Genomic DNA, 26544 nt, shown 5'->3' with positions numbered 1-26544 from the left:
GCCTTTTTAAATAATTCTAAGTAATAGAATTAAAAATATAAGCCTTATAAACTAGATATAATTCTCTAAATCTTAAAAAAAAAAGATGTGGGTAGAGAGCTATTAAGGTCTTAATAATAAAATTGCGAGGAATATAAAAATCATAAGAATTATTTATTCGCGACTATTTCACGAGTATTAGACTTATGACTTTTGCTTAATTATAAAAATTTTTATTCTTTTACTTAAAATTTTAATCCTTAAATATATAATAAGTAATTATAAGATCGCGAATAAAACATATTAATTAGATTTTCTATAGCTAGTTCCTAATATTATTATTTTAGAAGGCAAAAAGGGCCAAAACGGGACATCTCGCTTTCCCGGGACAACTCGCTTTCCCCGACTAAAGGGAAGGGCCTCTTTAGCACGACGTCAAGTCCGACTATTAGTTGCAAGACTTATGGCCGCGACCTCCGTACTCGCGAGACAAACTAATATTTATAATTACCCCATGACTCAGCAGGACCTTAGCTTGGTGGCGCTGCAGCCTTGACCCGTTTCGTGCGTGGCTGTTGCTAGTGACCCCAAGTAACGCTTGTCTGACGTCATAGTACGCCATCTAAAAACCGTGTTTATGAAGCAAATCTACGAATCCGTACAAGACGATATTTCTAGCAACAAACTTTCTGGCGCAAATATGCCCCCCTTGTCATCATTCCCGACACGAAACAACATGCAATAACATAACCTTGAAAACCACAATGTCTGGCATCTCAAGCTTCATAGATGGAACAATCAACGGTGCTGCAGGATTAGCGCAGGGTAGAGAAGGCACGACAATTACAACCTTCGTCATCTCCTTGGCAGCTGGTTTTATCCTCTTCGCCGTTCAGTTTGGTACCTTCGTTGTCATTAGGAATTACTTATGGGCCAAACGAATTTATCAACCAAGATCTTTCTTGGTACCTGTCAAGCAAAGGATCGAATCACCCTACAACAATCCGTTCAAATGGCTGTTCACCGTTTTCAAGATCAAAGAAGATCCCGTAGTTCTAGGAAAGGCCGGCATGGATGCATACTTCTTTCTCAGGTTTCTCAGTATGTGCCTAAAAATCTTCACTCCGATGGCCATCATTATCATGCCCATCTTGATACCCCTGAACGTCAAGCAGGGAAAGGGGACCAACACTATCAGCGGCGTGACATACAATATAACGGGATTGGATACTTTGGCTTGGTCGAATGCTTCACCAGCAAAGACCAGCAGGTATTGGGCGCATCTAGTCATGGCAGTCGGGGTCGTGGTCTGGGTTTGCCTGATGTTCCACCAAGAATTGAGCCACTACATCGCCAAGCGAGAAGATTTTCTAAACAGCCTGGGTCACAGATTGAAAGCATCAAGCACAACTGTTCTCATCCAGGACATTCCAGAAAAGCTCTGCAATGAGGAAGCGCTGGAGGAGCTATATGGCGACTTTCCGGGTGGCATCCGCCGAATTTGGATCAATCGAGATTTCACCACCCTTGTGAACAAGGACAAGCTTCGGAAGTTCTACGAAAACCTGCTGGAAAATACCGAAACCAATCTACTCCGGAAAGTGGCCAGACAAAGCCACAAGGCAAGATTGCGCCAGAGAGGAGAATCGACGCAAGAAGCTCCAGAACAAATAACCCCGGAGGTCCGATCTAAAGTAGGCCAAACTTTATTTCCCGCACGTCCAGAAATGGGCCCCGCAACTCCAGCAGCTTGTGTACGCGATCTGGAATATGATCTCGAAACCAAAGCTGCGTGGGCAAACTTCCTAACGCCAAAGCAACGGCAAACTATGAGGATACCAAAGGACCGACATGCAGCCGCAGCCAGAATTCCCCTCATTGGCCGTTTATTTTCTACTAAAGTTGACACAATCTACTACTGCCGTAGAGAACTTGCTCGACTGAATAAGGAAATCGAAATGGATACCAAAACTCCAGACGCATATCCAAAAAACCTATCGGCATTTGTCCAATTCAATTCTCAAAAGGCAGCACACCTCACTTGTCAGTCCGTTGCCGACACCTCACCTAGGCACATGAGGAGGAGAATGGTAGAGATCTCACCTGGGGACATCAACTGGCCCAGCCTAAATCTGTCCTGGCGCGCTCGCTACGTCCGTCTCGTCGTCTTCCTTGTCCTTTTTACCATTCTGCTATTTGTGTTTGGTCTTATCTCATTCTTCACCGGCATACTGTCTAGAATCTCCACCCTATCTGGGTCAACATCTTGGCTCAAATGGATCGACAGTCTCCCTCCGTGGTTGATTTCCTTCATCCAAGGTACCCTCCCACCTGTCATCCAAGTGATTCTTCTTAGCGGACCACTTCCGATCCTCCTTCGCCTCCTGACGAACAGGGCCAGAGGTGCAACGACTGGCCAGGAAGGAGAGCGCTCACTTCAGTTGTTGTACTTCATTTTTCTCATTGTCGAACTTTTTATCATACCCACCATCTCCTCCGGTCTTACCAGTATTGTTGAAGAACTTATTCGCACTCCAACATCGGTACCAAATATCCTTGCAACGAATCTACCCACGGCCGCCAACTACTACTTCTCATTCTTAATCTTGCAGGCCCTGTCCTTAAGTGCAACCTCCATTTTGCAAACCATTCGATTATTCAAATTCTATGTCATTGGCCATGTCAATACGCCTGACTCAGTGTTCGAAAAACTGAGCTGGACAAATTTAACGCGCACTGGTAGTAACATTCCATGGTATACTACCTTTGCGGTCATCGGTATGTAGTGCATCAGCTACGATTGCCACTGTTGCCCTAACCTCAGATTAGGACTTGTCTATTCTACCATCGCTCCACTTATATTACTATTTATGCTTATCACATTTAGCCTCTTTTGGGTTGTGATCAAGAATAATTTACTTTATTGCGTACGAACAGGCACTGTTGACGGAGGTGGATTATTTTTTCCGAGCGCCATCAATCAGCTATTCACCGGCGTCTACTTCATGGAAGTCTGTCTCATTGGTCTCTTTTTCTTGGTTCGTGACACTCAGGGTCACGTCGCATGTGCTGCGCAAGGCATCATCATGGCCGTGGTTCTTGTCCTCACGATCTTGTATCAAATATGGCTAATGCATCATCTCGATCCTTTGTTCAAGTATGCCCCTGTTCGATTGGAGGTCGAGTCCAAGGCTTTATTAGCAGACTACCAAGGGGAACGCGAAACGGGGAGCAATTTGACCAACCATGAAACCTCGGAAACTGTCAATTCTGAACCCCGAGATGAGGCGAAAGATCGTTTGGATCTATCTGGTAACATTGCGTCTCACGCCCAGAATATCGAGAAGGCTCATGCGCCAAAATTGAGCACTCAATATAGACCGCCCTTTTGGGAGAGACAGTCATCACATCGATCCCAAGATTTACAAGCTCAACAGCGTGAAGATGCTAAATCCGCCGAGGGCATACTTGCCCGTCTCAATCGGCCACTCGACGAGGCCCGACTGGCACATCTCGAAAAGAAATTGGCCAAGACCGAAGCAGTTCGCGGCAGTGCTCTACTGCCACGACGCAAAGACATAGAAGCGCAGATGCTCGACGATCCGATTTCCAAAATCATCATGCAGCACAACGATGAGCTGGAGAACCTAGATCCGGAGGAGCGCGACATGTTGATTTCGGTGGCATTTATGCATCCTGTATTACGAGAGACAAGGCCGAGCGTTTGGATCCCTACAGATGAATTAGGGGTCAGTGACGATGAGGTTAGGAGGACAAGAGAGCTGAGTGAGGATGTGGTGATTGATAACAGAGGGGCGTACTTCGATCGGAGATTGAAGGTGCAGGTTGACAAGCCGCCACCAGATATGTCAGAGTTTTAGTTGCGGGTATGGGGTTTCACTAGTTTTTTTTTGGGTCCCCGTCACGTGTGACTCGAGTGGATGAATAATAAACTCCGCAGAGGGTCACCCAGAAGCATTTCCGTTGGGGCCGGTATTTGGACCTTTAAAAACTCTTCCCTCCTTCGCTTTGAGTAAAATAAAAAGCCCAGGCCCATGAAGATGCCCGGAAAAGTCTCGCTACCAAGTGAAGTTTCTCCTATAACTGTGTGAACTATGCGCGTGCGTACGTTTATGAGTGGCTAAAGGTAGACAGTAGCCGAAGAAGAACGCTTACTTCTATAACAAACCACAAAGAATAATTCTCCTTACCGTGGGGTAAAGTGGATATGAATTAAAGAGCCTCAATCCCTCTAGTACCCTGCTATTTAACATAGAATAGTACGGCGCTAGAGACATATATATCCTGACTTAATTAGTATTGAGTCAATTAATAAATTAAGGACGAATTATTGACTAAAAGGTCGATTTATTGATTAATTCTGACATCTCATTGGCCAATCTCGATATTGGTGAGCAATCTACACCAAACCGCATAATGTGCAGTTTGTGAAGCCAGAGGTGGTGGTTGAGGGGTGTAGTGAGTTTTGGAGGTCGTGGATGTGTGAAACAGGAACACAAAAGAGCTCAGAATATCAACCTTGATTTCCTCACCCTTGTGGTTTTGATAGAGGCTCAGAGGAGAAACCGTATTATTCGCTCAATCCACTCCTGTCGGACTAACCGAATACACCGTTCCTGAGGACCGGCGCTATTTATTCCTCTTGAGTTAAAACTGCGATACAGACTCTCTCCCAGCCGTCCGGCAGGTTCGGATACGTTGGTTATATAGTTTATAGGTGGGGAGACTCTGTCTATCAGCGATCACCCAGGCTCGGCAAAAAATACCTGAGGCATCGATACCGGTATTAATAGTAGAGGTATTTTTCAGGTATCGCAAGGAATCAATAGTATTAATACCAGAATCGATTCTTACCCCAAAAATTAACTCTTTCTTTTATTATTTAAATTATGTAATAATATATTATTATATAATTTCATTAATTTCTAGTCTTTCTATTAAAAGAAATACTTACTATTATTAATAAAAGTTAATAATATCTTAAATTTAAAATAACTCTTATATTTGAAGAATTAAGCCCTATATTTGTATTTCTTATTATTTAGCCTGGGGAGATATATATGAAAGAGATAATCTAAATCAAGAAAGTCTTATTAATAGCCCCAGACTAGCCTAGTATAACTACCTTTTAGACCTTTAGGCCATTTGCCTCGGGAGAAAGCCCGAAAACTCTCTTTCTAAATCTCGATCCGGTTATTACTTCTCTAGGATAAGCAGTATATCAAATGAATAGAGTAGAATAGAATAACGGCCGTTACTCTTATTTTATTCAAGCGAAAACCCGTTACTCTTATTTTATTCATATATTATTCAAGTTATTCATGAATAATCATGAATAATTTGAATGACGCACGTGATCTATGCACGTGATTGAGCTAGCCTAATCGGGTAGGGCTTCCCGGGGGCCCGCACCTAGCGCTACCTAGCGCCACCTAGCGCCACCTCGCTACCCAATCAGGTAGTAGTGGCGCTTGGTAAGCGGATCGAACCTTAGCGATAATCAGTTTATATATTATAGAAAATCTATATTTAAGTAGCCTTATATAAGTATTAGCTTAGCTTATATAAGGCTAGTTAATAAATACCTTAGTTTCTTTTTTTAAATTTAAATATATGTCAATTTACTATAATTAATTGACTTTCACGTGACTTTCACGTGGTTATTCGTGGTTATTCATGGTTATTCATGTTATTCATGAATAATTATTCTATTTTACTCAAATTATTTAAGATATCCGTTACTCTTATTTTATTCAAGTTATTCATGAATTATTCATGAATAACTCGAATAACTTGAATAATCCTTTGATATACTGAGGATAAGTTAGTTTAATATTTAGAGACAGATTCCGGCTATAGATACTAATACTTAAAGAAAGAGAAACAAAAACTATTCTACTAAAGTTTTCTTATTATTTATAAATAATTCTTATATAATCTCTAAGCCTTAATATACCTTAATAGCCTAAATTTCTTAATAATATAAATAAACCCAAGTATAAAAATGCCTATTAAATATATTTCTAATATCTTCTTAATCCCGATTAGAGATATGTATTATTAGTATATAAAGGATCGGATTCCCTTTATTAGTAAGCGGAATAAAATACTAGTTAATTAGAGACGGGCGGGCAAATCTTGTATATTAATATTAAATAATAGAGGAGATACGAGTCTCGAGTTAAGGAGAGAAGTTAATTCGAGTCAGAGTAATAGTAATAATAAAAAGAAGATTTGCTATTATTAGATTAGGGAACTTAATTCTAGTCCTATACTTCTCTAAAGAGATAGATAATCGGTAGACTGACTATTACAGGTTACCAGACCGTACTACGAGGAGGTATTGAGTTATTATAGTCTATTTATATTTCTTATTAAAATACTAAATATATAAGCAAGCCTTACGAAAATCTCAAAAGCTTATTTTTACTTAAAATAGCCGTATTGAGATATGTTTTAGTCTAAAATATAAGATAAGTAGCTAAATAGAAAGCTCAAATCAAGTAAAATATTTGCGCTACCAAAAGTTTTCTTATAAGGGAAGTGGTTCTAAAGTTAATTATGATTAAAGGAGGGAATTGGGTTCGGGGAATTAATACTAGTATTAATACTATTACTACCTTACGATTCTGGCATTGATATCTATTAATACCGGAAATTAAGGAATTTTTGCCGAGCCTGCGATCACGTTGGGGTTAATCGGAATTTGGCTGTGGATGGGCGGAAAATTCTTGGCTGCGTCGTTCCCATAAACGTGAGTTCGAGTGTTGAAGCAAACCGCGGTAAAACTTGCATGACTGTGGCTTGCTAGAAAGCTACCAAATGTCTGCGGAAGTGCCGGCCGGTTTGAGAATGAAACACCATTGGTTCTGGCTCTTCCCCTACTGTGTATTACCCCCCAACATCTACATATAAAGACGAGCATATTTCAGCCACTCAATATACAGGCGCGTCTCATACAGCGTGTCAAAGGAATACTCAAACTACTTAAGTTACTTAAGTATATACCCATTGAATATTGAATAGAGTATAAGTAGCCCCTTTATAACTAAGCTTGAGTAGAATAGAAGAAACTACTTAAGTAGTTTGACTACTTATTACATGATTTATTCTATTAAATATCTCTCTTAATATTATAAATACTATTTAATTCTTCTCTTTATTATCTTTCTTTACCTTTATTACCTTTTTTATTACTTAAAAAACCCCTAATACTACTTATTATACTTGTGACGGCGCCGGCTGGGGGCCATATGGGGGTGGCCGTCACATGACTGGTTTCACCTAGCTAGCCGGCGTTTCAGTAATTTTAGCTAGTATTTCCCTTCTTTTATCCCCTTTCCTTCTCTCTCTCTCCTTCTTCTCTTTAGCTTAGGATTTTCAATACATGAGATTCTTGGATCTTTGAGCCCTGGCCATTGCCTCGATCCCGCCGTTACAATACTAGTAAAATTAATATAATAATTATATATTATTATATATATATAACTTCTAAATAATAATTCAAAGAGAAAAGAAATATATAGGGCTTATTTTGACTTTTATTTATTCTTAGATATAATATAGCCTTTTAAAGTAAGTTTAAAGCTAATAATTAAATCAGGAAACTCCCCTACTATAATACGTGTTTACACTTGACTCACTACTTAAGTTACTTAAGTATATACTCGATGAGTATTGAGTAGAGTATAAGTAGGACATATTTTGGCTGAGTAGAGTATGAGTAGAACCCACTACTCTATCCTACTCTACTTGTTTAATACACTGGTTTTATAGCTGGCTTCGGGAGTGAGAATGAAAAGTAGCTCAAGTCCGCCTATTAAATCTTGGACGGCAAATCCTCTTTTAATGCAATATGCAAGCTTTGACTTGGTGCCCTAAGGACTTTGTCAAGTTATGTGGTGGCTTGCTTTGCATAGTAAGTATTGCAGTACAAACTATATTGCAAAAGTAGCGGAACCTTATTACCCCGCTTTTGCTCGAACTGACAAGCACCTCATTAGTTGAACTCCTGCTAATTGAGCATTTCAAGTGCTGACAAAACACTCGGTAGCAAGGCACATAAGCCTGTCTTGAGTTCAGGCCTGGCAAAATCTATAATATCGCATATCGATTTGGATCAGTCCTAGTATTAACAGGTCTCAATCCGAAGCGAGCTTTCCCCTTATATCGCCTACAAGTATCCCTTCGTCCGGTGAGATATCGCCATATTAGCGGCCGCACATGAATATCTCTAATTCGGCCAGAATATAGTCCGAATTAGGGATATTCATGTGCGGCCACTAATATAGCAATGTCTTACCGGACAAAGGGATAAGGAATTCTAGGGCTTCTGTGACGGCTGGTGTCACATGGTTAATACGGACGTGGTTTCAGCCAAAGGGGTTGGTTTCAGCTAAGGTTCCAAGCTATGGTTCAAACCAAGCTCGCTTCCAAAGCTCGGCGTTTCAGTGGTCTTGGCCATACCTACTTATCCACTGCCACACCTCACTCCTATTCCTCCTTAGCTTTAAATTCTCAAGACATAGGAAATCATTGATCTTTGAGCCTTGTTCCATTGCTCTGTTCCTGCCGTCACAGCTTCTAGTTTATCTTAAACTTTAATCGCGAATAAGTTTATGATTATCTCTTAAATATTAAAAAAAAAATTCTACTGCGTAATTACTCTACTTAATTTTGCCTTTCTAATAATATAGCCCGCGAGAGATTTAGACTTATATTTGTCTCAATGTAGCGTTTTAAAGTAAGAAGGGCAAGAGAGTTTTTTGTGAGGCTCGCTTAATTCCTTACAAGAGCTAGCGGCAGCACTCGTGGCACCCTTAAGCGAGGACCCCTTTTCGCGTCCCCTACCACCAACGCGATTCTTACCACCAACGCGATTCTTACCACCAACGCGATTCTTACCACATCACGTCAAAAACCCTCTAGAATTAAGATAGAGGACTCGATACTCTCCTCCCCTGTTCTGCGGGAGCATAGGCCCGGAGAGATGTGGCCAGCCCCTGTCGGATCAACTGTGAGATCGATGAAACGAGACGGCAAAGGCTATAAAGCAATCTTCAAGAAAACCGGCGTCCCCAAGTCAATAGTAAGACGTATCAGCAAGTCAGAGTCCTCCAGAACCACGCGCAAGGGCAATGTCATTAAGCCTAAACTCCTCAAGCCAGCCGATATCCAGCGCATCTACCGCTTCGTATCCGAATCGTGGACAAATCGATGCAAGCCATGGGGACGCGTTAAGGCAAAACTCAGTCTCAAAGCCTCCATTACTACTATTCGCAAGAGTATAAAAGACACGAATACCGCCGCTGAGTTGCGTGTTGTCGACCCTTTATTTCAGAGAAGCAAGCTAAGAGGAGACTGGCCTTTGTAATAAAGTATCGTTAGTGGGGAACGCGTGACTAGAAGCACGTGGCTTGGAGTGACGAGGCTGCATTTGAGACTGGCAAGAGAGGACGAGTCTGGGTTACGGGTAGGCCTAACGAAAAGAACTGTCCAGATTATATATAATCTGTATATAGGAGTGGGAGGGTGAGCGGAATGGTTTGGGCCGCGATGGGGTGGGATTGGAAGTCAGAATTAGTCCTCCTTGAGAGGCTAGAGGGCAAGAAGGAAATCTGTAGTACTACCTATACTAATTAGGTTCTGGAAGCAGTTATTGGGCCTCAATATGCCTCTTTAAGCCCTGAGAAGCAAGAGAAGTTTATCTTTATGGAGAACGGAGTAAAGGTTCACTAGGGGGCTGCGAGGCTGTAGCGACTAAATCACGGGATCAAGGGGTTTGACTGGCTTCCTTCTTCCCCTGATCTAAACCTTATTAAGAAGATCTGGCGATGGATAAAGAACGAGATTACAAAGCTCGACTTTGTCCCAAGAACAAGGAAGATATAAAGGTGGTCTTGAGAGAGCAATAGTTAGAGGTAAACCCTGAAGATTAGCGATATTTGACAGAGCGGCTCACGTGCAAGCTTAAAGACGTAATTAAGAGCAAAGGAATGGCAACTATACACTAAAGAGACTCTGTATATACTTAATTAATTATATAAGTAGCTGCAAATCAATTAAATACGTAGTTATTGAGAAATTAAGAAGTATATATAAGGGATGCTATGAGTAATGGCGCTAGCTCTTACCTCTCATATAAATTAACTATATAAGATACTTAGCCCAGACCTCGCTCGGGATCGATAATGGATTGATACGATCGATACCTGTTGATACTAACTAATACGAATTAATACGATCCAGGATCGAGCCTAGGATCGAGCCTTGGATCGATACCTCAGGTATCGTTGCCAAGCCTGCTCGATCTCACGACAAGTACAGGAGCGCAGATCGGCATGCCTTCCCTTGGACACTGCTGCACCAACACCATCCAGTCCAGTCCCCTCCCGGCATCACTGGCTTTCCAAACTCTTTGAAAGGTAAACTCCTTCGTTCGGAGACTAGTCACTGTCCCTCACTGCATACATAGCATGCCAAAGCTGGATCGCTATGCTTCGATCCTCGTCGTCAAGTAACTCGGTCGCAGCGATAAATACCGGGCAAGGTGATGTTTTCAGTTCTGCGTTACCACTAACGGGCATGAGAACATCGTGAGCCGGCCTGATGGCCAGATCTCCTGCCGCACCGGAGCTCCCTGGTGGATGGATTAGTCAGTGGAGACAGAGCAGGGCTGCAGCGTGGAAGGAGCATGCGTGGAGAGGAAGATCTTGGAGGATTGGAGGGAGAAATGTGGGTTTGACATTGAGCGCCATCTTTGATTCTGTTGTAAAATGTGCTGCACGTTACTCGATGCGGTTGTCTGAGGCAAAGTAAGCCAGAGTACTGTCAGAGGAGTCTGTGGTAGCTGGCGGGGAAGTGAGCGATTCCTGGAGAAGCCCTCTTGCTATACAACCACTCTCATTTCGAGCTCTCCTTAAAACTCCGAATTCAAAGTTTCTAGACAAAGGAAATATGGAAGATGCAGACCTTCAAGATATCGTCCACCTCGAACGGGTTGCTCGCCGACCTCTCTGCAGTAAAATCGTGTCAGGGAGTCGCAGGTCAGGTGTACTCCATCCACCCATAAACAAACGCTTTTTGGAAAGTTCAATATCCACCCCCGATATACAAATGCTTTCGTCTCCTTACGGAGGACCCAGTGGACAACCTTTTGCTTGTCGCTATCAGGACATAAGCAATCGACGAGCCTTGACAAAACTTTAGCCTTTGGATCATGTACGACGATGGAGAGCGGAATTCAGGGCTAGAATAAAGCCTTTGCTGGTATTAAACAGACTCACTAAAGATATCAAGAACCTTGCGGTGATGCTATGAAAGAAACAAGGTGCCAATGATAAGTAACCATCTAGTCATTGCGGAGTCGGGAGCCGATGATGGAATTGACCATACAATCATTGAGCAGCAGGACCCGCAGCGAGCTCGTGCCATCTGGTCCTATGAAGCTGGTCCAGTGGTCCCAACGAGGTTTCATTCTCCAAATACGAGCTCATGGAAGATGTTAGCAGGTCAGGAAACACAACAGAGCCACTTGCATAGCTCTTTCAAATTACTTCATCCTGTACTGAGACTCTTGAGTCTCGATTCAGTAATAGATTTACTGCAATTTTCTTCTGAAAGGAGAAAACATGAAAGTTTGGATATTATTCAGACCAAATTACGGACCATGTTTCCAGCTTCAATTAACCCCAAGCTCAGCTTGGCAGCTGAATTGTTGCTTGACTGGTTTTGGGAGGGCCAAGAAGTTAAGAGAAGCGAAGATCGTCTATATTTGACTCATGAAGCGAGCCGTGCCGTGTCGCATTGCTTGGAGGTGCTAACCGAAAGAAAGTGTTTCCAAGGGACTTTAAGGTGAAATCGGAATCGATTGCAAATATCGTATATACTAGCGATTTAAGTTAACGACAACTTATAATGCTCGAAGTCACAAAGCCTTCAAGGCACAGGTGCACTTGAAATTAGGGAGTTAGAGGTTCGGTTGACCGCTGAAACTTAAGTTCTCCCCCCCCAAAAGAGGGGACGTGCTGTATCGCCAGAGCTTCCTTGAATGGCACTACAAATTGACAATCAGAGTGGCTTTCAATAGTACGCGTATGTGGCAATTAGCCCACCCTAGAGGCAGCGGATGTCAAGATTATCCAAAGTATGTGTGTGGCACGGTCCCAACTATGCAGATGCCGGGAGACCATAACTTGCCTAGAAGCTGTCAGGATCCGTAGGCTATGGATCATTAGTGAGATGCAAAGACTGATGATCCCGGCCTCTGAGCCGCTCGCTCTGACGGCAGGCTCGCGGCTTGGGGAACCCAAGCGCCACGCCCCGCCGAGTACAAAGTCTCGATTACCCTGTTCACAGGGATTCTAATGTCTGAATTACTGTGTATACCGTAGCAGCTCACCCTTCAAGTCGAAACCAACAGGTCTCGCTTATTCTCGCGAAGAGGGGATCTGTCCTATTAATCGCTGCGATTTCTCGCGAAGCGATCGTTGTCGTGTGCAACTACTCTGGTGATCACCCGAATCCAATTTCCGGAACCCTCTAGTGGCTTATTTTTACCCCACCAAGCCTTACACACCCAATGAAAAGCCTGCGCTTCTTACGTCTCTACTTCAAGGGGATAGTTTACTGCGGTACGCACGTAAAGTAAAGGAAGCCTATCATTACAGCGTTCGATAGCCTATCTCACAGCACTTCAAGCCCGTGCTAAAGCGTACTTGATCCGTCCAGTACTCAATACTCGAGGCTCTACTATTTGCAAGCAACTCATCTCCTAGGCCTCTCGATTAGAGCAATTGCTGACTTCCTAGATAGTTAAGCAGTTACTTCTGAAGAAAATTTACTTCCAGCCCGAGCAACTTTGCTGCTAGAGCATACCCACTGCTAGAACACGCCACTGCCAGTGAGTCCAGAATTACTACCAGGCCGAACAAAGTACATGAATTTGATAGGGACTCGCAGCAAAATCAATGTATCTTAATAGCGGGGAGGCCCACACCTCGTATTTAATTAAGACATCACTAACCCTGCAAGCAGGGTAATTGAGACATGTTCCCCGCCACGCAACGGCGAAACTGACTCAATTTCCACAGAGAAGCGCCGATACCTCGTCATCATGATTTTCTGGGGAGCTTATCTGGGCGGCGATCGCGGGAGAATTAGTACTTGATAGGCGGAACTTAGCTTCTTGGCGATTGCTCTGCAAGTGTGATGCCCCCTAAATGCCCCCCTAAACTATCAATTCCTCCTAGGAAGCACGTGCTCCCGCCTCTGCACATCAAAATTTCATTGTCTCTCACTCAAGTCCAACCACTAGATCATCTCTAGATGCAGGCAAGAAAAAAAGCAAAAAGCCATCTGAAACAGCGGGGATCAAAGAGAGGATCATACTAGTTGTAGCCCCTATGAAATTGTCTCATTGTCTAGTGGAAGCTGCCACGAGAGCAACATTCTTGTTGATTGTTAAATATATATATATATCTATCATGCCTTGCTGGCTTGGATTGTTTTCCCCCAGTCCGATTTCTCCATTACTTTCCTCTTTGTCGCCTATCCTCAGACATGGAACTTTTTTCTATCTTCTTTGGTTTCTTTGGGGGACTATTTGTGCTCACATTGACAAAGGTTGTGGGGCAGACTCGGAGCATATGGAAACGAACACAAAGTTTGACAAACATTTACCTTTATATGATCTGGACAGAAACGATAGTGAATCTGATATTCTCTATTACGACATATTTATACCTATGTGGAGTCATCCACTTGAGGTGAGTTTGATCTATGTCTCATTGAATTGGGCGTTGATCAGATCTTTTAGTCTTGTGTATTTGATTGCTACTGGTGAGTCATAATACTCACGCCTTTGGAAGAGGCACACTGAACTGCTATTCGGAACTGACAACCCCCAGTGCTGTTATGGTCCATTCAGACCCAACTTCTTTCGCAAATTATCGCCAATCGTGTTTCATTGATCATGGTCAACAAGCGCAAATCCCGGTTACTCAAATGGGGCCTCTTTATCCTCATTGGTATGGTCAACATCTCCGTCTTTTGCATTTGGATTATGGCCCACATGCCATCAGCTAGCCCAAGGATGATCGCCTTCAACAACATCTGGGAACGGCTTGAGAAGAGCTTTTTTCTTGTCATTGATAGTGGACTTAACTTGTACTTTCTGTACCTGGTGCGGTACCGGCTTATTGCAGATGGGCTCGTGAAGTACTGGCGTCTCTTCTATTTCAATGCGGCAATTCTTCTCGTTTCCCTATCCATGGATACTCTGCTTCTTGGGATGCTGAGCCTACCGAACCCATATGAGTAAGTATTCACCTAGACTTCCTCCAATATTCCTCCCGAATTTGTGGCCGGACGACTGACTTGATAACTTCAGCTACGTCCAATTTGCTCCCGTTGCCTACATTGTCAAGTTACATATCGAGCTCACTATGGCGGTCCTCATCTCCAAAGTCGTGCGCGGCAGTAGTTCTGAGAGGGTTGACAACGGATATTCTAGTGGCCACCACACGTCCCATCGCACGAATGTCAATCAAAGCACCAACCCCTACAAATTGGAGACGAATATATCTGGAGGAAGGGGTGGTGCCCCTGGAGATGAGAATAAAGGGGCAGGCATCGTGAAGACAGTGACGACAGTGGTGAAAAGGGACAGTGATGAGGAGATTTGCGAGGGATACCAAATGAGCACGAAAAGCCTCACAGAGGACTTCCCGTCTTATAATTCCTCTGTCTCGTCCCCACCGTAAGTCTGCATACCCGGCCAGAGCATGCAGGCGAGGTTATTAATAGTTTATGTTGGAAACTTGCATATGGAAATGAACGAGTATCGCAGATGATACTCGCCGCATCGGTTATTTGGATGGGAATTCTCAATTTTTGTATTGCCAAACATGAATGATTTGGGCCGCAGCAGAAATGGTGTTACCCGCGGAGCAGTTGTTAGGGTCAAGGCTATTTACATTCAGTTCAAACGGAAAGAATCCAAGTTCCGTTCAATAGAACCAGTACACACGAAAACGTGCAGCCCAAGACCTCACCCCGAAGGACTTGCCAGATCAGCAGGCATAGTTGCTTCGTTTGATCGGTGAATGTTATCGTGCGAAGGATTGGCTATTGCATGGTTGTCCATTTTTGGCAGACGATATCCTCGCGGGTGAGGTAAAAAAACATTTCCAAAATCTGCAGTGTTCAAATAGGGCAAAAATTCCATTGTTTTCACTATGAGGGGGGTTTCTCCCATTCAATACGTTACACAGCTGAAACACCAAGCTCACCTAATACAGTCAAAATACAATCCTATTAATTGATCAAATACTCAATAATTTTACAACGGATGACCGTTTGAAACAAATCGTGTTTGCCTTGTAAAGATGTTGGGGAGTGCTAATTTGTCTCGCTTAAAAGTGCATTAAGGGGAGGGCTGACGGAAGAGCGGAGTGCTACTTGGGTAATGAGTTCCGCTATTTAACTTCAAAACCCTTCCTTAGTCCACACCGTTTGGGATGCATTTGGTAGAAGAAAAATATTAAGGCTCGCTGTTCAAACACATCTCCTCGCTTAATCTCCAAGGTCTCAACCACGGTCTCCGATTCAGGCTGCGCAGTATTTGGTGCAGAAGGTACCTCTTCCAGCATCGGCCGCTGTGCAAGCATTACATGATCTCCAATTATCTTTCTGGGAGGTCTAGATAAATCAGAACTGAGCCTTCCGAATATCAAATCTCCCCTCGAAGTCACCGGCTTCATGCTTTTAGACACTGTATCAATAGCAAACCGCAGCTGCCGACGGAGGAACTTGACTGAGTTGGCATTGACTGGTGGTGATATAATCCGGGGCTGGTATGAGAATTACGAAAGTCCAAATATACAGCCGAAAGAGTCACGAGAAGCTTTCAATATTTTTTATCCAATGACCCACCTGAAGATACTTTGACTGAGTGTAGCACCTAACTCCCCTGATCTGCTGGATCTCGATCCTTACAAGCCAACCGCCAATGAACTTCCGGCCTTAGAGAATCTCGGGCTCGGCCATGCAGAATTTGCCTCTAGTAACAAGGTGTCGAGACTGGAACCGTAGGCGGTCCGCAGCTAGAGGAAACACCTCGAACAGATTGGGCATGTCCTAGTGCCAAATCGCTGATTGTTACACAATGGACTAGAAGAGAACTCGTGCATGGGAGATGTATCTTGGAAATTGTTGCATCTCGGTCTGAGAAGGTATTTCCAAATCCTAATATGGCCAAGGAAGAGTTTGATCCGCGCTTGTCCATTTTCCAAGGTCCGATCTGGTGGTAGAACATGTTATTGCATTTGGATTCAGTTGGCGGTATACCAAGTATTGAATGTTTAGAGAGATACAAAAACATAACTTGTCAATATCCTCTCTCAGAAGGTAGCATGTTGATTCTGAGGAGTCGCTGCTGTCTGCAATTCCCCGTGAGGCAAAAGGCGTACCAATCTCCAGAGGCGCACACTTTTTCTCATGAAGCCCCTCCCTCCTCATTAGTCCCAAAGAAAGGCCCTCCTTTTTGTTCCGCGCATAGTAATGTACAGAAATAGGGAGGTGCAACCAAATATGTTTCTAATCAGGCAACGAAGTCGTCTCGCTTAAGCGAACTCTCAATTTCTGTCACTTGTCGAAAAAGGGGGAGCCCCTTGCGTCATCAGGAATATTTGAAATTGGCAGCGTCTCTTACATCGCCCTCGGACTGTCCCCAAGACTCCATTATTCCCCGTCGAAAGGGAAAGATCAAAGGTCCACGGAATACTCTGTACCAAACTCCGCCACCAATCCTCCTCAACCAGCAATTTCAAGATGTCGACGGCCCACAGCGACGTCTCAGAGTTTTTTCGAACTTGCAGCATTCGGGACCTTCAATGGTTTGCAAATGCCAGTACGGAATATTTTATCAGTCTTAGAGAAAGCAATGTCGATGCATCAGCATTCACGCCCAAGAAGTTCATCATCAATCGGGATGAACGTACGATTCCTTTCCCGGAGGTAGGTTCAGGTAGCCACTTCGTCTTAGATGCTTTCGGTGCATTTATTACCTGCCTTCTCGGCTCCGCTTCATGGGATAACGATGTTGAAGTCGCAAAACAAAGTCGGATTCGCTGCCGAAATACAACACTAATTGCCCTTGACCTGATCTACAATAAACTTGCAGAAGACAAGTTGACGGCAAAATGGGTTCCGATCGCACAGAAGCACCAGTCCGATATTCTCACCAGCCGCAGCCGGACACAGGTGGTGTCAGACCTCATATCGCATGGGACCAGTAAGATTGATATTGCTTCTAACATCAGCTCGACGGTTCATACCAGGCCGCTATTGACCACAAGCGATATAACAAAACCGAAGGAGCCAGTTACTCTTGTCATGCCATGCGCGGGTCGGTCATCGCGATTTCCAGGCCACAAGCCCAAATGGCTCCTCACCCAGCCGAACGGACGGCTCATGCTTGTCGACGCTGTTGGAGGCCTGGATCTCGAAAACGTCACACGTGTTATCGTTGGAGTTCTTCAAGAGCATGTCAGCCTACACTGCGGAGGAGAACCAGAAGCTATTCTCGCCGCCTTCGCAGACGGACCGCCACACCTGCGAAATATCGAAATCGTCCTCGTAGTCATCGAGAAAGAGACAATTGACCAAGTCCAAACCATTGAAAGAATCCTGGAGGCGGCGTCTGTCACTGGACCAATCTTTCTCAAGGATTGCGATAACCAGTTTGCCTGTCCCGTCCAAGCAACGAACGGCGTTGCTACTCTCGAGATCACGAAAGACGTTCTCTCCATCTCTATTCCAGCAGGGAAATCCTACGTCTCGCTCACGCCCTCGGGAGTCATCACCAACATCGTTGAGAAAGTCATCGTCGGCAACACGTTCTGTGTCGGTGGATACTCCTTCGCCTCAGTCGAGACCTTCAAAACACACACTCAGAAGTGCCGCGAGTACCGAGAACTCACCTGTTCAACGAATACCGAATTAGCAGTCTCAGACATTATCTGGCTTCAAATGCTCACGACGTCCGAACCCTTCGTTTCGATGCCGGTCAGCGGATATAAAGATTGGGGTACGCTCTCCGCCTGGCTTGACTACACACGAACTTTCAAAACGCTGTTCTGTGATGTTGATGGGACGTTGATCAAGAACTCGGGGCAGTACTTTGTGCCGAGATGGGGTACGCAGCCGCCCTTGGAGGACAACGTCGCTCATTTGAAGAAGTTACATAAGGGAGGGAGGATCCAGATCATCTTGACCACTACGAGACCCGAAACTTTTAGAGAGTTGACGGAGAAGCAATTGAAGGAGGCTGGAATACCGTATGATAAGTTGGTGTTGGGACTTTGGCATGGGCAGAGGGTTGTGATTAATGATTATGCGAAGACAAATCCATTTCCAAGCGCGGTGGCGGTGAACTTAAAGAGGAACGCTGATGATTTGAGGGAACATTTGGAATACTAAATAGGGGCTATTGTGCTTCGCGCGCTTTTCACCACTCAATGTTTGTATTTTACTTCTCTGTTGGAAACTGATAAAGACTCAACTCAATGACCGATTCATGATTTCTAATGTCATATTTGATGCAACTGACAGCGTCTGGGATGAAGAGTTCTCTCTGAATATTCATCAAGTGCAATGTTAAACTGCATTTTGCTTACACCAAAGAGCTTCACAGTGTCAAAACTACATCTGGAATGTGATTGCTTAAAAACCCTCAACTCTTCGAACCATTTTCTCGCACAATTCCTTCAAACCAACCGAACATTCTCACTTCAAGATGCAATAGACAGACCCACCAACCCGGCAAACCATCCTCCCCAACCAGATACTCCCCTTTCATCCCTCTCCCGCTTCTCCCTCCCCCTCTTCGCATGAGCCTCCCAGGCCATCTTTGACCCCCAATCCTCATACTCCCCAACACTAACCCCGAAAAACAACTGCCCATCACAAACCAACTGCCACAGGACATCCAACACCTTCAAACTTCCCCTTATTCCGCCTTCTTTTCCGTCTGCCCCAATATCAGTGCCTTGAACACTAGCTTTCAACTTCGTCGCCGCAGCGAGGAAGTCTTGCGCTGAAGTGAAGGACCATCCTCCGCAGCAGAATTGAGATGACACGAAGGAGCCGTAGGCAATATTGCTGATTATGTTGTCGTAACTGAAACTTACGTAGGATTTGCGCGTTGCGTCGATGAGGTCGGGTCTTCCGTCCCATTTCGGCGTTTCGCATTGAGCAAGCGGTGACAGAGTATGAGAGGGGACTTTGACGATTGAGCGGTAGGTGAGGTAGTTACCGATGTCAATGCAGTGTGTGAAATCGTTGTCGGCGTCTTTGATGAAGATCGGTCCCGTGGTGGAGAGGCTGATGATGGTTGATGTTACAGTGTCGACTGCGTCGACCGTGGGAGTCTTAGCGTAGTGGAAGTGGATGAGTGAGAGTGTTGAGACGGGAAGGGAAGAGAAGAGGGATTCAAAATATGATTTGGTGCCGCAGTGTTGAAGTATTAGCGATTCGAGGACTGCGATTACGATTGTACTCACGTTTCGGAAGTCGAGGGAGGAGATGCTGTCAACTATGAGGGGACGACCAGATGGCTGAGGGTTGTTAGCAGGTAAGTCGAGAGAAAACTGGCGGGGAATATGATGCTCATACATTGAGAGCGAGCAGTTTAATTTGTCCATCTGCATAGAGCTCTCCCATATCAGGGCCTAAAGCTGGTATAATAACCGTGGTCTTCCTGTCTTTCTCCTCAAAGATGTTTGCTCCTTCATTTGAGGATAAACTTCCAATTAAGGTCAGCTCGTCTTCCTCGATCTTCTCAGAAAGCAAGGCTATATCCTCAGATATCCTCTGCAACCCCGCCATGATACACTGTTTCTCAACCAAAGTAGTCATATACGGCAGAATTCTGGCAAGACAGAAGAACTCAAACAGAGGCACAACATCCCAGAATGCGTATCTGTAATACGCGCTGTATATTCGATCATAGAAGACACCGAGAGTTGTGACAGAGCGAGCAAGTCCCTTGTCTGGGACGTGAATTTGAGTCAAAAACCAGTGGTGACGGCAATCCTGGAGCAGTTTCGCTATGTCTTGTAGGGGCGATTCCTGGTAGTTTGTTAGCTATTGATTTCAAGACAACGGCTGGTTCTTACCAAGAACAAATCCAAGAAATCAAACACACATAGTTCGCGATTGACGGGATCCACGAGCATGTTTTGGAAAGTCAGATCACCGTGACAAGTTCCAACAGGCACTGGAATTTCAGGCTGAGCAGCAAAATGCTCAAGAATCTGATTAAATTGCTCCATTATGAGCTTGATCTCTTCCTCACTCAAAAGTGCTGACTTTGGAAGAGCCTCCTGGATGCTCTTTACCTTGGAGTAAAAGCCTGGTAGGACGTCCTTCAAGGGTGTTGTCGTGCACTGCGTTAACTCGTAATCCACAATCGAGATCGCACTCTCTATCAACCATTCATGAATTGACTTGTCGTGCTCTAACACGATATGGCAGACGTCGTGAAAAGGTATATATTCCATATCCACCACAATATTGCCCACGACCCCTCCTGCTTTGGGTGTCTTGATGCCGTAGATTTCTGGTGTACTGATTGTAGTATTCATGAGATTCTTTCGACATGTCGCTGAAAAGATGATTTGTTTTCTGATCTGCTTCAGAAGGCGCGATCCGTCCTGCTTCCCGCCGGCGAATGCTTGCTTGCGGACTGCCCATTTGTTCGAGGTCAATCTTCTGAGAGTTGCATCATTGACATATTCCCGAGGTGAGTTAGACTGCAAGAATTGTTGTGAAGGGCGGCGAAGGTCTGTAATCGGCTTATATGCAAGTACAGGTCTTCGGAGAGCTTTTTGGACTTGAGCGGTCCGCGATCCAGACAAAGAGTGCAAACTATCACTCATGGGATTCGGTGAAGATGATCGTGCATCATCGAGTACTTGTTGCATATCATTGACATCCAGTGCTACAAAGTATGAGTAGGAAAGCCAGTTTTGCAAGTGGGTTCAGGAGAGTTGGCATACAGGAAGAACGGTCGAACAAAGCATCGACTGGGACTAGAGTTTCGCATTCCAAAACACTAACTATCTTGACTTCACAGTCTGATTTCCCAAGACCTTTTAAAGTAGGAACATGAGCATTTGTCTGCTCATTTGCTACGCTACCCCTTCGGTGATGCGCTCGACGGGTGATCGAGACTGTCCTTCGTCGACGAGGTGATGTATGCGGTTCCATGTTAGATTGTGGAAAATGCGTGAGTAATTACAGTAGAGATTTGGATTGGAAGGCGATATCATAAAGTATTTCTTAGTAGAGCTGAAGCACAGAGAATTGTCTGGAAGGGAGGGATATCGTCTACAAGTGCCCTTTCTTGTGCTGGAAATGGCAGAAGTAAGGGGTATGCGGAATCAGTCCCTGGCGGCGCTTAAGCTCTGGCGAAAGGGGGAAGTAGAAGAAGGGGTTACTTCAGTATCACAACATTGAACCAATTACAGTATCGACACTAACGAGGCGTGATACTTGCAAGCCATTCGGCAAGTATGCCGTTGCCAGGGCTCCAATCAAATTCTAGATGCTGATCCTCTCGAGACAAACACATTCCTATTAATGCGCCACCGAGCCCACTCATGTTGGAAGACTCAGTTTTTCTTCATTCTATTCTTGAGAACGTATTCCCACCTTCAATTGTTCATAGTCCAGCGTGTGGTTCCCCAACAAAGATGCAGGTTCCACAATTCCCAGAATCATGGCAGATTGGCTTGCAGAGTGCAGCGTACTTGTCGGCACTATGTTTAGTCGCCATTGTAAGTTGATCACGGTTTGCTATAATGAACTTTGAATACCAGAGCTGACTGAGAGGAATTGTAGCAAGTCGGTATCGGGATTATCATGAAATCCTCTCAAACAGGGGGGAAATACACATTCTCATCATCCGGTTTGGTCATCATATCCGAATTCCTGAAAATGATTCTCTCTGCATCACTCCTACTCCGACATTGTATGAAACAGTCTCGAAATCGTGCAGAAGAGTCAGGTCCTGGATACGCGCTTTTGATTCCTGTCGCCCCGTCACCGAGGTCAAGTTCGCCCGATGAGTTGATTGGATTGAAAAGCATCGAAGAAGAGGAGGAGAAAGCTTCGCAAGAAACATTGCGAGAGGATGTCGAACTCGGCCACGATATTCCAGTTCTTAAAACGAACCTTTTCGTATCGTGGGTGGCGGCTCTCGGTGAAGTGTCTGTAGAGACGAGATACGGATTTGCCAACTTGGCGTTGCTGTATTGCCTGATCAACAACACTGTATGAATGCCAACCTCCATTTCAACAGGCCGAGCTAATTAATGTGGTTATATAGATCTTCGTTTCGTACAAACTTGCGGATCCTGGGACCATTGCTCTGACGAGATCTGGCGTCATCTTCATCACAGCATTCGTCATGGTTACGGCACTCCGAAGCAAAATCACCACAGTCCAGTGGGTAGCAATCGTGATACAGGTAGGTGTTGATAAAAATCTTTCGATACACCTTTGCTAATAAATCTGTTTTAGCTGTGTGGCCTCATTACCACGCAATACCGTCCAGAAGTGGGTAGCTCATACCCATACTCCACATACATTGTGTTACTGGCCCAAGTTTTCGTCAGCTCAGTTGCTGGAGTATACAACCAGTCTCTGTTAAAGGGTGACTCTGCATCATTGCATGCGCAAAATACGATGCTGTATGCTTTCGGCGTTGTCATCAACGCCATGATCCATACTACCATCCGAATCGTCAAGCCTGAAGAACCAAGTCTGTTTGCTGGATATACTAACCTTCCTTCATACCTTGTCATACTCAGTAACGTCTTTATTGGACTCGCAATTACTGCTGTTTATAAATGTAAGTTTTCTCTTTGTGCCATTATTGGTACACCGTTTCGATTTCTGACCGCACTAGATGCGGATGCCGTGATCAAATGTCTGGCTACAGCGGTTGCAACAGGAATACTTCTCTTCCTTTCCCCCGCAATCTCTGGGACTTCAATGACTCCGCTCGCGGTTCCAGGAGGGTTGATAGTTTTCATCTCATCGTGGCTATACGTCACTTCTCCTGCGGTGGTGAGCCCAGATGAGGAGGTTCCAAAGTCGACTTTTGGAGCAGGAATCTCAAAATACTTCCCGTGCATACCAGCAAGTCGCCTCAAACTTCTTCTACCACAGCACTTGCTAACCGCAGTACCAGTTAATAAAATTCATTATCCTCCCCTTCGCAACAATAACCACAATCCTAATCATCACCCTCCTTGAGACCGTATCTTTTTCAGACCACATTTCCAAACCTACCTCGCCAAACACATCCATCATCCATTCCCCCTTCAACACTACACTGGGCTTCATGAAATGGAACCACCACCTGCCCGACCGCATCCCGTTGATACAGAAATACGAACCTTTCTTCCACACCATACACTACAGCATGCCTCTCCCCGATGAGAAAGACTCGGAACTGCACAATCTGACCCATGACGCGTGGCAGAATCCGCTGGTGAACTATGTGCAGATAGCCAGAACCATGCAGTTTATATTGGATCAGCCGGCAAACTCTTCTGCTAATGAGATTACCGGGTTGTTGTTTCTCCATTTGTAAGTTCCGCCGATATTGAAAATGATTTGATATGGGAGGAGGATGCTGACAAATGATAATAATAGCGATGCTTGGATCGATCCCCTCTCCTTCGCCACCGAAGATTTCTCCAAAATCTGGATAGCATACACGCAAGCTTACGGGGGACCACAATACATCTGCGGCACCTCACGCGCCCAATTCGGCGGCTGGGTCGGACTCAATGCCGACCGGAACTGGCACTACCCCCTCCTTTCCGCACAAGTAGATCTCGCGTCCGCAAACACGAGCTACATCTTCAATAAAGATGAGTGGTGTATTGGCTGGTCCGATATTTATTATATCCCGAGAGAGTACTTTGCGGATTATGTGTATCTGGCTGCGTTTTATGGCGCACAAAATGCGTTTCATGAACTGGTCATTCCGTCGATTATGCGGATTATTGATCAGACGAGAAGAAGAAAAGACTTCAGCAGCATTATTAACTATTTGGGCCACTGTTTTGGCGGGTGCTGCGCGCCGGGTGCTGATATGAATCAACTGATGAGCCATCGATGCGGTCATAAACTTGATTATTTGGGTAATTGGGATGTCATAAATGCGCACTATGAACGGCTGGATAAAGAGGCTGAGAGGTTGGGAACGGAAGTGGAGGAGAGGGAGACGGTAAGATGGGGGAACTTCTCGGCTTTTGGGAAGAGTTTGACAGAGGGGGAGAGGAGGAGGTTGGCGGAGATGGTGGTTAGGCCGCCGCCGAATCATTGGAGGTGGGATCAGATTAATTTTGCGTTTAATGAGACTGGGTTGGAACCGCCTCCTGCTGCAGGGCCAGGTAAGGAAAGAAACGAGGGAGAGGCAAAATCGGAGAGGAGTGTTGATGATGGATCTGAAGGGACAGAGAACTCGAAGGAATGGCTTGCGAGGTACGGTTGATGGACAGCGAGTTGTATGTATGAATACTATTCGACTTTCAGCTTGGTCTCATCTAAGTATGTTAAGCAAGCCGAATCATGATAGATGATGAAGATTGAACAAGGTTCAAATGTAGAAAGTTCTCGAGCCTACTTACTGCCTCATGATATTGTATCAGGTCTGCATAGCTGCTCTGACATGATGTGAGAATGCGCAAGCGCAAGTCGTCTAACGACATGGTGGACGGTCTTTGGGCTTGGCGCGTAGTATACCGCTCGCTGTGAAAGCAGGGAGTAAAATTGTAACGCTGAAGATATACTCCTTGGCACTTTAGTGCGAGTTCAAATTCAGATGGGTTCTCTAATAGTTGTTGACAGAAGCCAGCAAAAGATCTTGGCTCTGACTTATCTCTTCAAAACTTTCCAATAAACGGGGGAAAAAGGACGTGGTATATCATGACCAAAGATCGTCATTGAACCAAAACGCCAGGGGGCAATGCCGCTAAATCGACGCAAGAAATCCAAGACATTAAATCACGAAACTCCAGAACCCATTTTTGTACTCCACGCCTCATCGGCGCCTTCATCCTTCCCAGCAGCCCCAACAATAAACTCCAAAACCTTGCTCATCCGCTCATTAAGAATCCCTGCTCTTCCCATGGTTTCAGTTGGCGTGATGCCTCTAGCTTGTAAACCGGCGCATTTTGCTCTCCAGGCTTTCTCCTCTCTCTGCTTGAGGGCACGATCAACCCTCATCGGCACCGCCAAGGTAACCCTCACAAGATGAATTGTAAGTCTCGCCCTCCCCACAACATCAAAATATCCTAAGCCCATCAACCGTTTCTGCACCCGATGTATCCGCCCCAATTCAATGTATACCAAAAGCGCATATGTCCTCGTCGTTAGTACCAATTCGCGTATTCGGATGAACGAGCGTTCGACATTGATGACTACTTCTTCGCTGACAAGGTGGGGGTACTGTGCGTGTAGTGATTCTAGCCATCGTCGCACGATCACGAAATCTCCGGTCATGAACTCGTGGAGGATGGCTTCGACGGCGCTGCGGAAGGTATGTTCGCCGCCGAGGAAGGTGGTTTTGTCTGGTAATTGGGAAGAGGTGGGTTTAGAAGCTCGGTCATAGGTTCGTCGGGTGCTGGGGGATTTGAGGATATCGAACGCGAAGCCGAGTCTCTGGAAGGCACTGGGAGGTAATTAGTCGCGAGAATCGAGGAGGCGTGGGCGATAGAGGCTGACCTGGTGGACAATGGATGAAAAGGAGGTTTATCTGGGTGGCATATTTTTGATCTTTCGAGATAACATCGTCGCAATTCCGCTGCGGAAGCATTCCTCGCAGCGCCTAAAATTTTATACAGCTATTCGAAATTAGCTTGTGATTGCGCATACGGAGGATTGGGATTGTTCGTACATCTTCTTCTTCCAGAACGTCTGTGGTGTTGTCAGTACTTCTCATCTGATGTCACATGTCAGACGAAACCCACGCACCTTGGATTATGTCATCTTTCTGTTCGATGAAGGAGCCCTCTGTCTGATTCACGTCATCGGACATGGCGATACGATAGAGGCATTAGAAAGGGCAAGTGCTAGGAGAAGAAAGGAACATAGTGAGGGTATAATACAAATATAAGGAGCGTGGGAGGACCCTCGGTGGGAGGTGAAGGGGCGAAAATGCGCCGCTGGTGTTTTCACATGCGACCAATTCCCAGGAAATGCGGCCTTGACACGTGAAAACAGGGGTCCCCCACGCTATTAGTCAGCCTAGGAGACCTTGATCCGAACTGACATCACATTTAGAGATCCTTGTTGATATCGAGAAAGTCAACACATCGAAGACCAAGCTCACCACTTCGGAGCTATCTCACGACACCGAGCATGAAAGTGCGATAACCTCCAGTGCTTTGCCATCATGGCAGAACAACAAGATGGCAGCCCGCGCCGTGGGCGGTCACCGGCCCCGATTGACACGTCCGGCGGCCA

General features: G+C 45.0%; 6 protein-coding genes across 6 annotated transcripts; 4 read left to right on the top strand and 2 right to left on the bottom strand.

Annotated features, from left to right (window-relative positions):
- Positions 1 to 743: 743 nt before the first annotated feature.
- Positions 744 to 4047, top strand: K444DRAFT_585382 (DUF221-domain-containing protein; the record flags this gene model as incomplete). The annotated part of the gene is made up of 2 exons (XM_024877914.1): positions 744 to 2757; positions 2809 to 4047. 2 exons carry the CDS (start codon positions 744 to 746, stop codon positions 3858 to 3860), a joined length of 3066 nt encoding a protein of 1021 aa, XP_024739184.1. The 3' UTR covers positions 3861 to 4047.
- A 9513-nt stretch (positions 4048 to 13560) lies between these two features.
- On the top strand, positions 13561 to 14480 carry K444DRAFT_478303 (uncharacterized protein; the record flags this gene model as incomplete). Its single annotated transcript, XM_024872959.1, has 4 exons — positions 13561 to 13766; positions 13817 to 13839; positions 13908 to 14316; positions 14390 to 14480. Coding segments are annotated over 4 exons (729 nt in total), but the record flags the coding sequence as incomplete, so codon positions are not given.
- Positions 14481 to 16830: 2350 nt separating this feature from the next.
- K444DRAFT_627237 (uncharacterized protein) lies at positions 16831 to 18480 on the top strand (the record flags this gene model as incomplete). The annotated part of the gene is made up of 1 exon (XM_024882774.1): positions 16831 to 18480. The coding sequence occupies one exon, from the start codon at positions 16831 to 16833 to the stop codon at positions 18478 to 18480; it is 1650 nt and encodes a 549-aa protein (XP_024739182.1).
- A 237-nt stretch (positions 18481 to 18717) lies between these two features.
- K444DRAFT_716792 (uncharacterized protein) lies at positions 18718 to 21270 on the bottom strand (the record flags this gene model as incomplete). The annotated part of the gene is made up of 4 exons (XM_024888392.1): positions 18718 to 19616; positions 19675 to 20130; positions 20178 to 21001; positions 21060 to 21270. 4 exons carry the CDS (start codon positions 21268 to 21270, stop codon positions 18792 to 18794), a joined length of 2316 nt encoding a protein of 771 aa, XP_024739181.1. The 3' UTR covers positions 18718 to 18791.
- A 485-nt stretch (positions 21271 to 21755) lies between these two features.
- Positions 21756 to 24834, top strand: K444DRAFT_627235 (uncharacterized protein; the record flags this gene model as incomplete). The annotated part of the gene is made up of 9 exons (XM_024882773.1): positions 21756 to 21839; positions 21904 to 22335; positions 22391 to 22531; positions 22585 to 22915; positions 22973 to 23133; positions 23258 to 23658; positions 23725 to 24561; positions 24613 to 24627; positions 24759 to 24834. 9 exons carry the CDS (start codon positions 21756 to 21758, stop codon positions 24832 to 24834), a joined length of 2478 nt encoding a protein of 825 aa, XP_024739180.1.
- Positions 24754 to 26216, bottom strand: K444DRAFT_610375 (putative DnaJ like protein subfamily B member 11). The gene is made up of 4 exons (XM_024879732.1): positions 26053 to 26216; positions 25976 to 25995; positions 25804 to 25922; positions 24754 to 25750 (listed from the first exon to the last, which is right to left on the bottom strand). The coding sequence occupies exons 1-4, from the start codon at positions 26114 to 26116 to the stop codon at positions 25084 to 25086; spliced, it is 870 nt and encodes a 289-aa protein (XP_024739179.1). The 5' UTR covers positions 26117 to 26216; the 3' UTR covers positions 24754 to 25083.
- Positions 26217 to 26544: the final 328 nt, after the last annotated feature.

Source organism: Hyaloscypha bicolor (genome assembly GCF_002865645.1).
Source record: "Hyaloscypha bicolor E unplaced genomic scaffold K444scaffold_53, whole genome shotgun sequence".
NCBI classification, from domain to species: domain Eukaryota; kingdom Fungi; phylum Ascomycota; class Leotiomycetes; order Helotiales; family Hyaloscyphaceae; genus Hyaloscypha; species Hyaloscypha bicolor.
The sequence above is the reverse complement of the archived record's forward strand: the minus strand, read 5'-3'. Positions and strand labels throughout refer to the sequence as shown.

Coding starts and splice junctions, on each gene's coding strand:
- K444DRAFT_610375 (XM_024879732.1), bottom strand. CDS start 26,116: ATGTCCGATGACGTGAATCAGACAGAGGGCTCCTTCATCGAACAGAAA. Junction 25,996..26,052: donor GAAAGATGACATAATCCAAG/GTGCGTGGGTTT, acceptor ACAACACCACAG/ACGTTCTGGAAGAAGAAGAT. Junction 25,923..25,975: donor ACGTTCTGGAAGAAGAAGAT/GTACGAACAATC, acceptor AATTTCGAATAG/CTGTATAAAATTTTAGGCGC.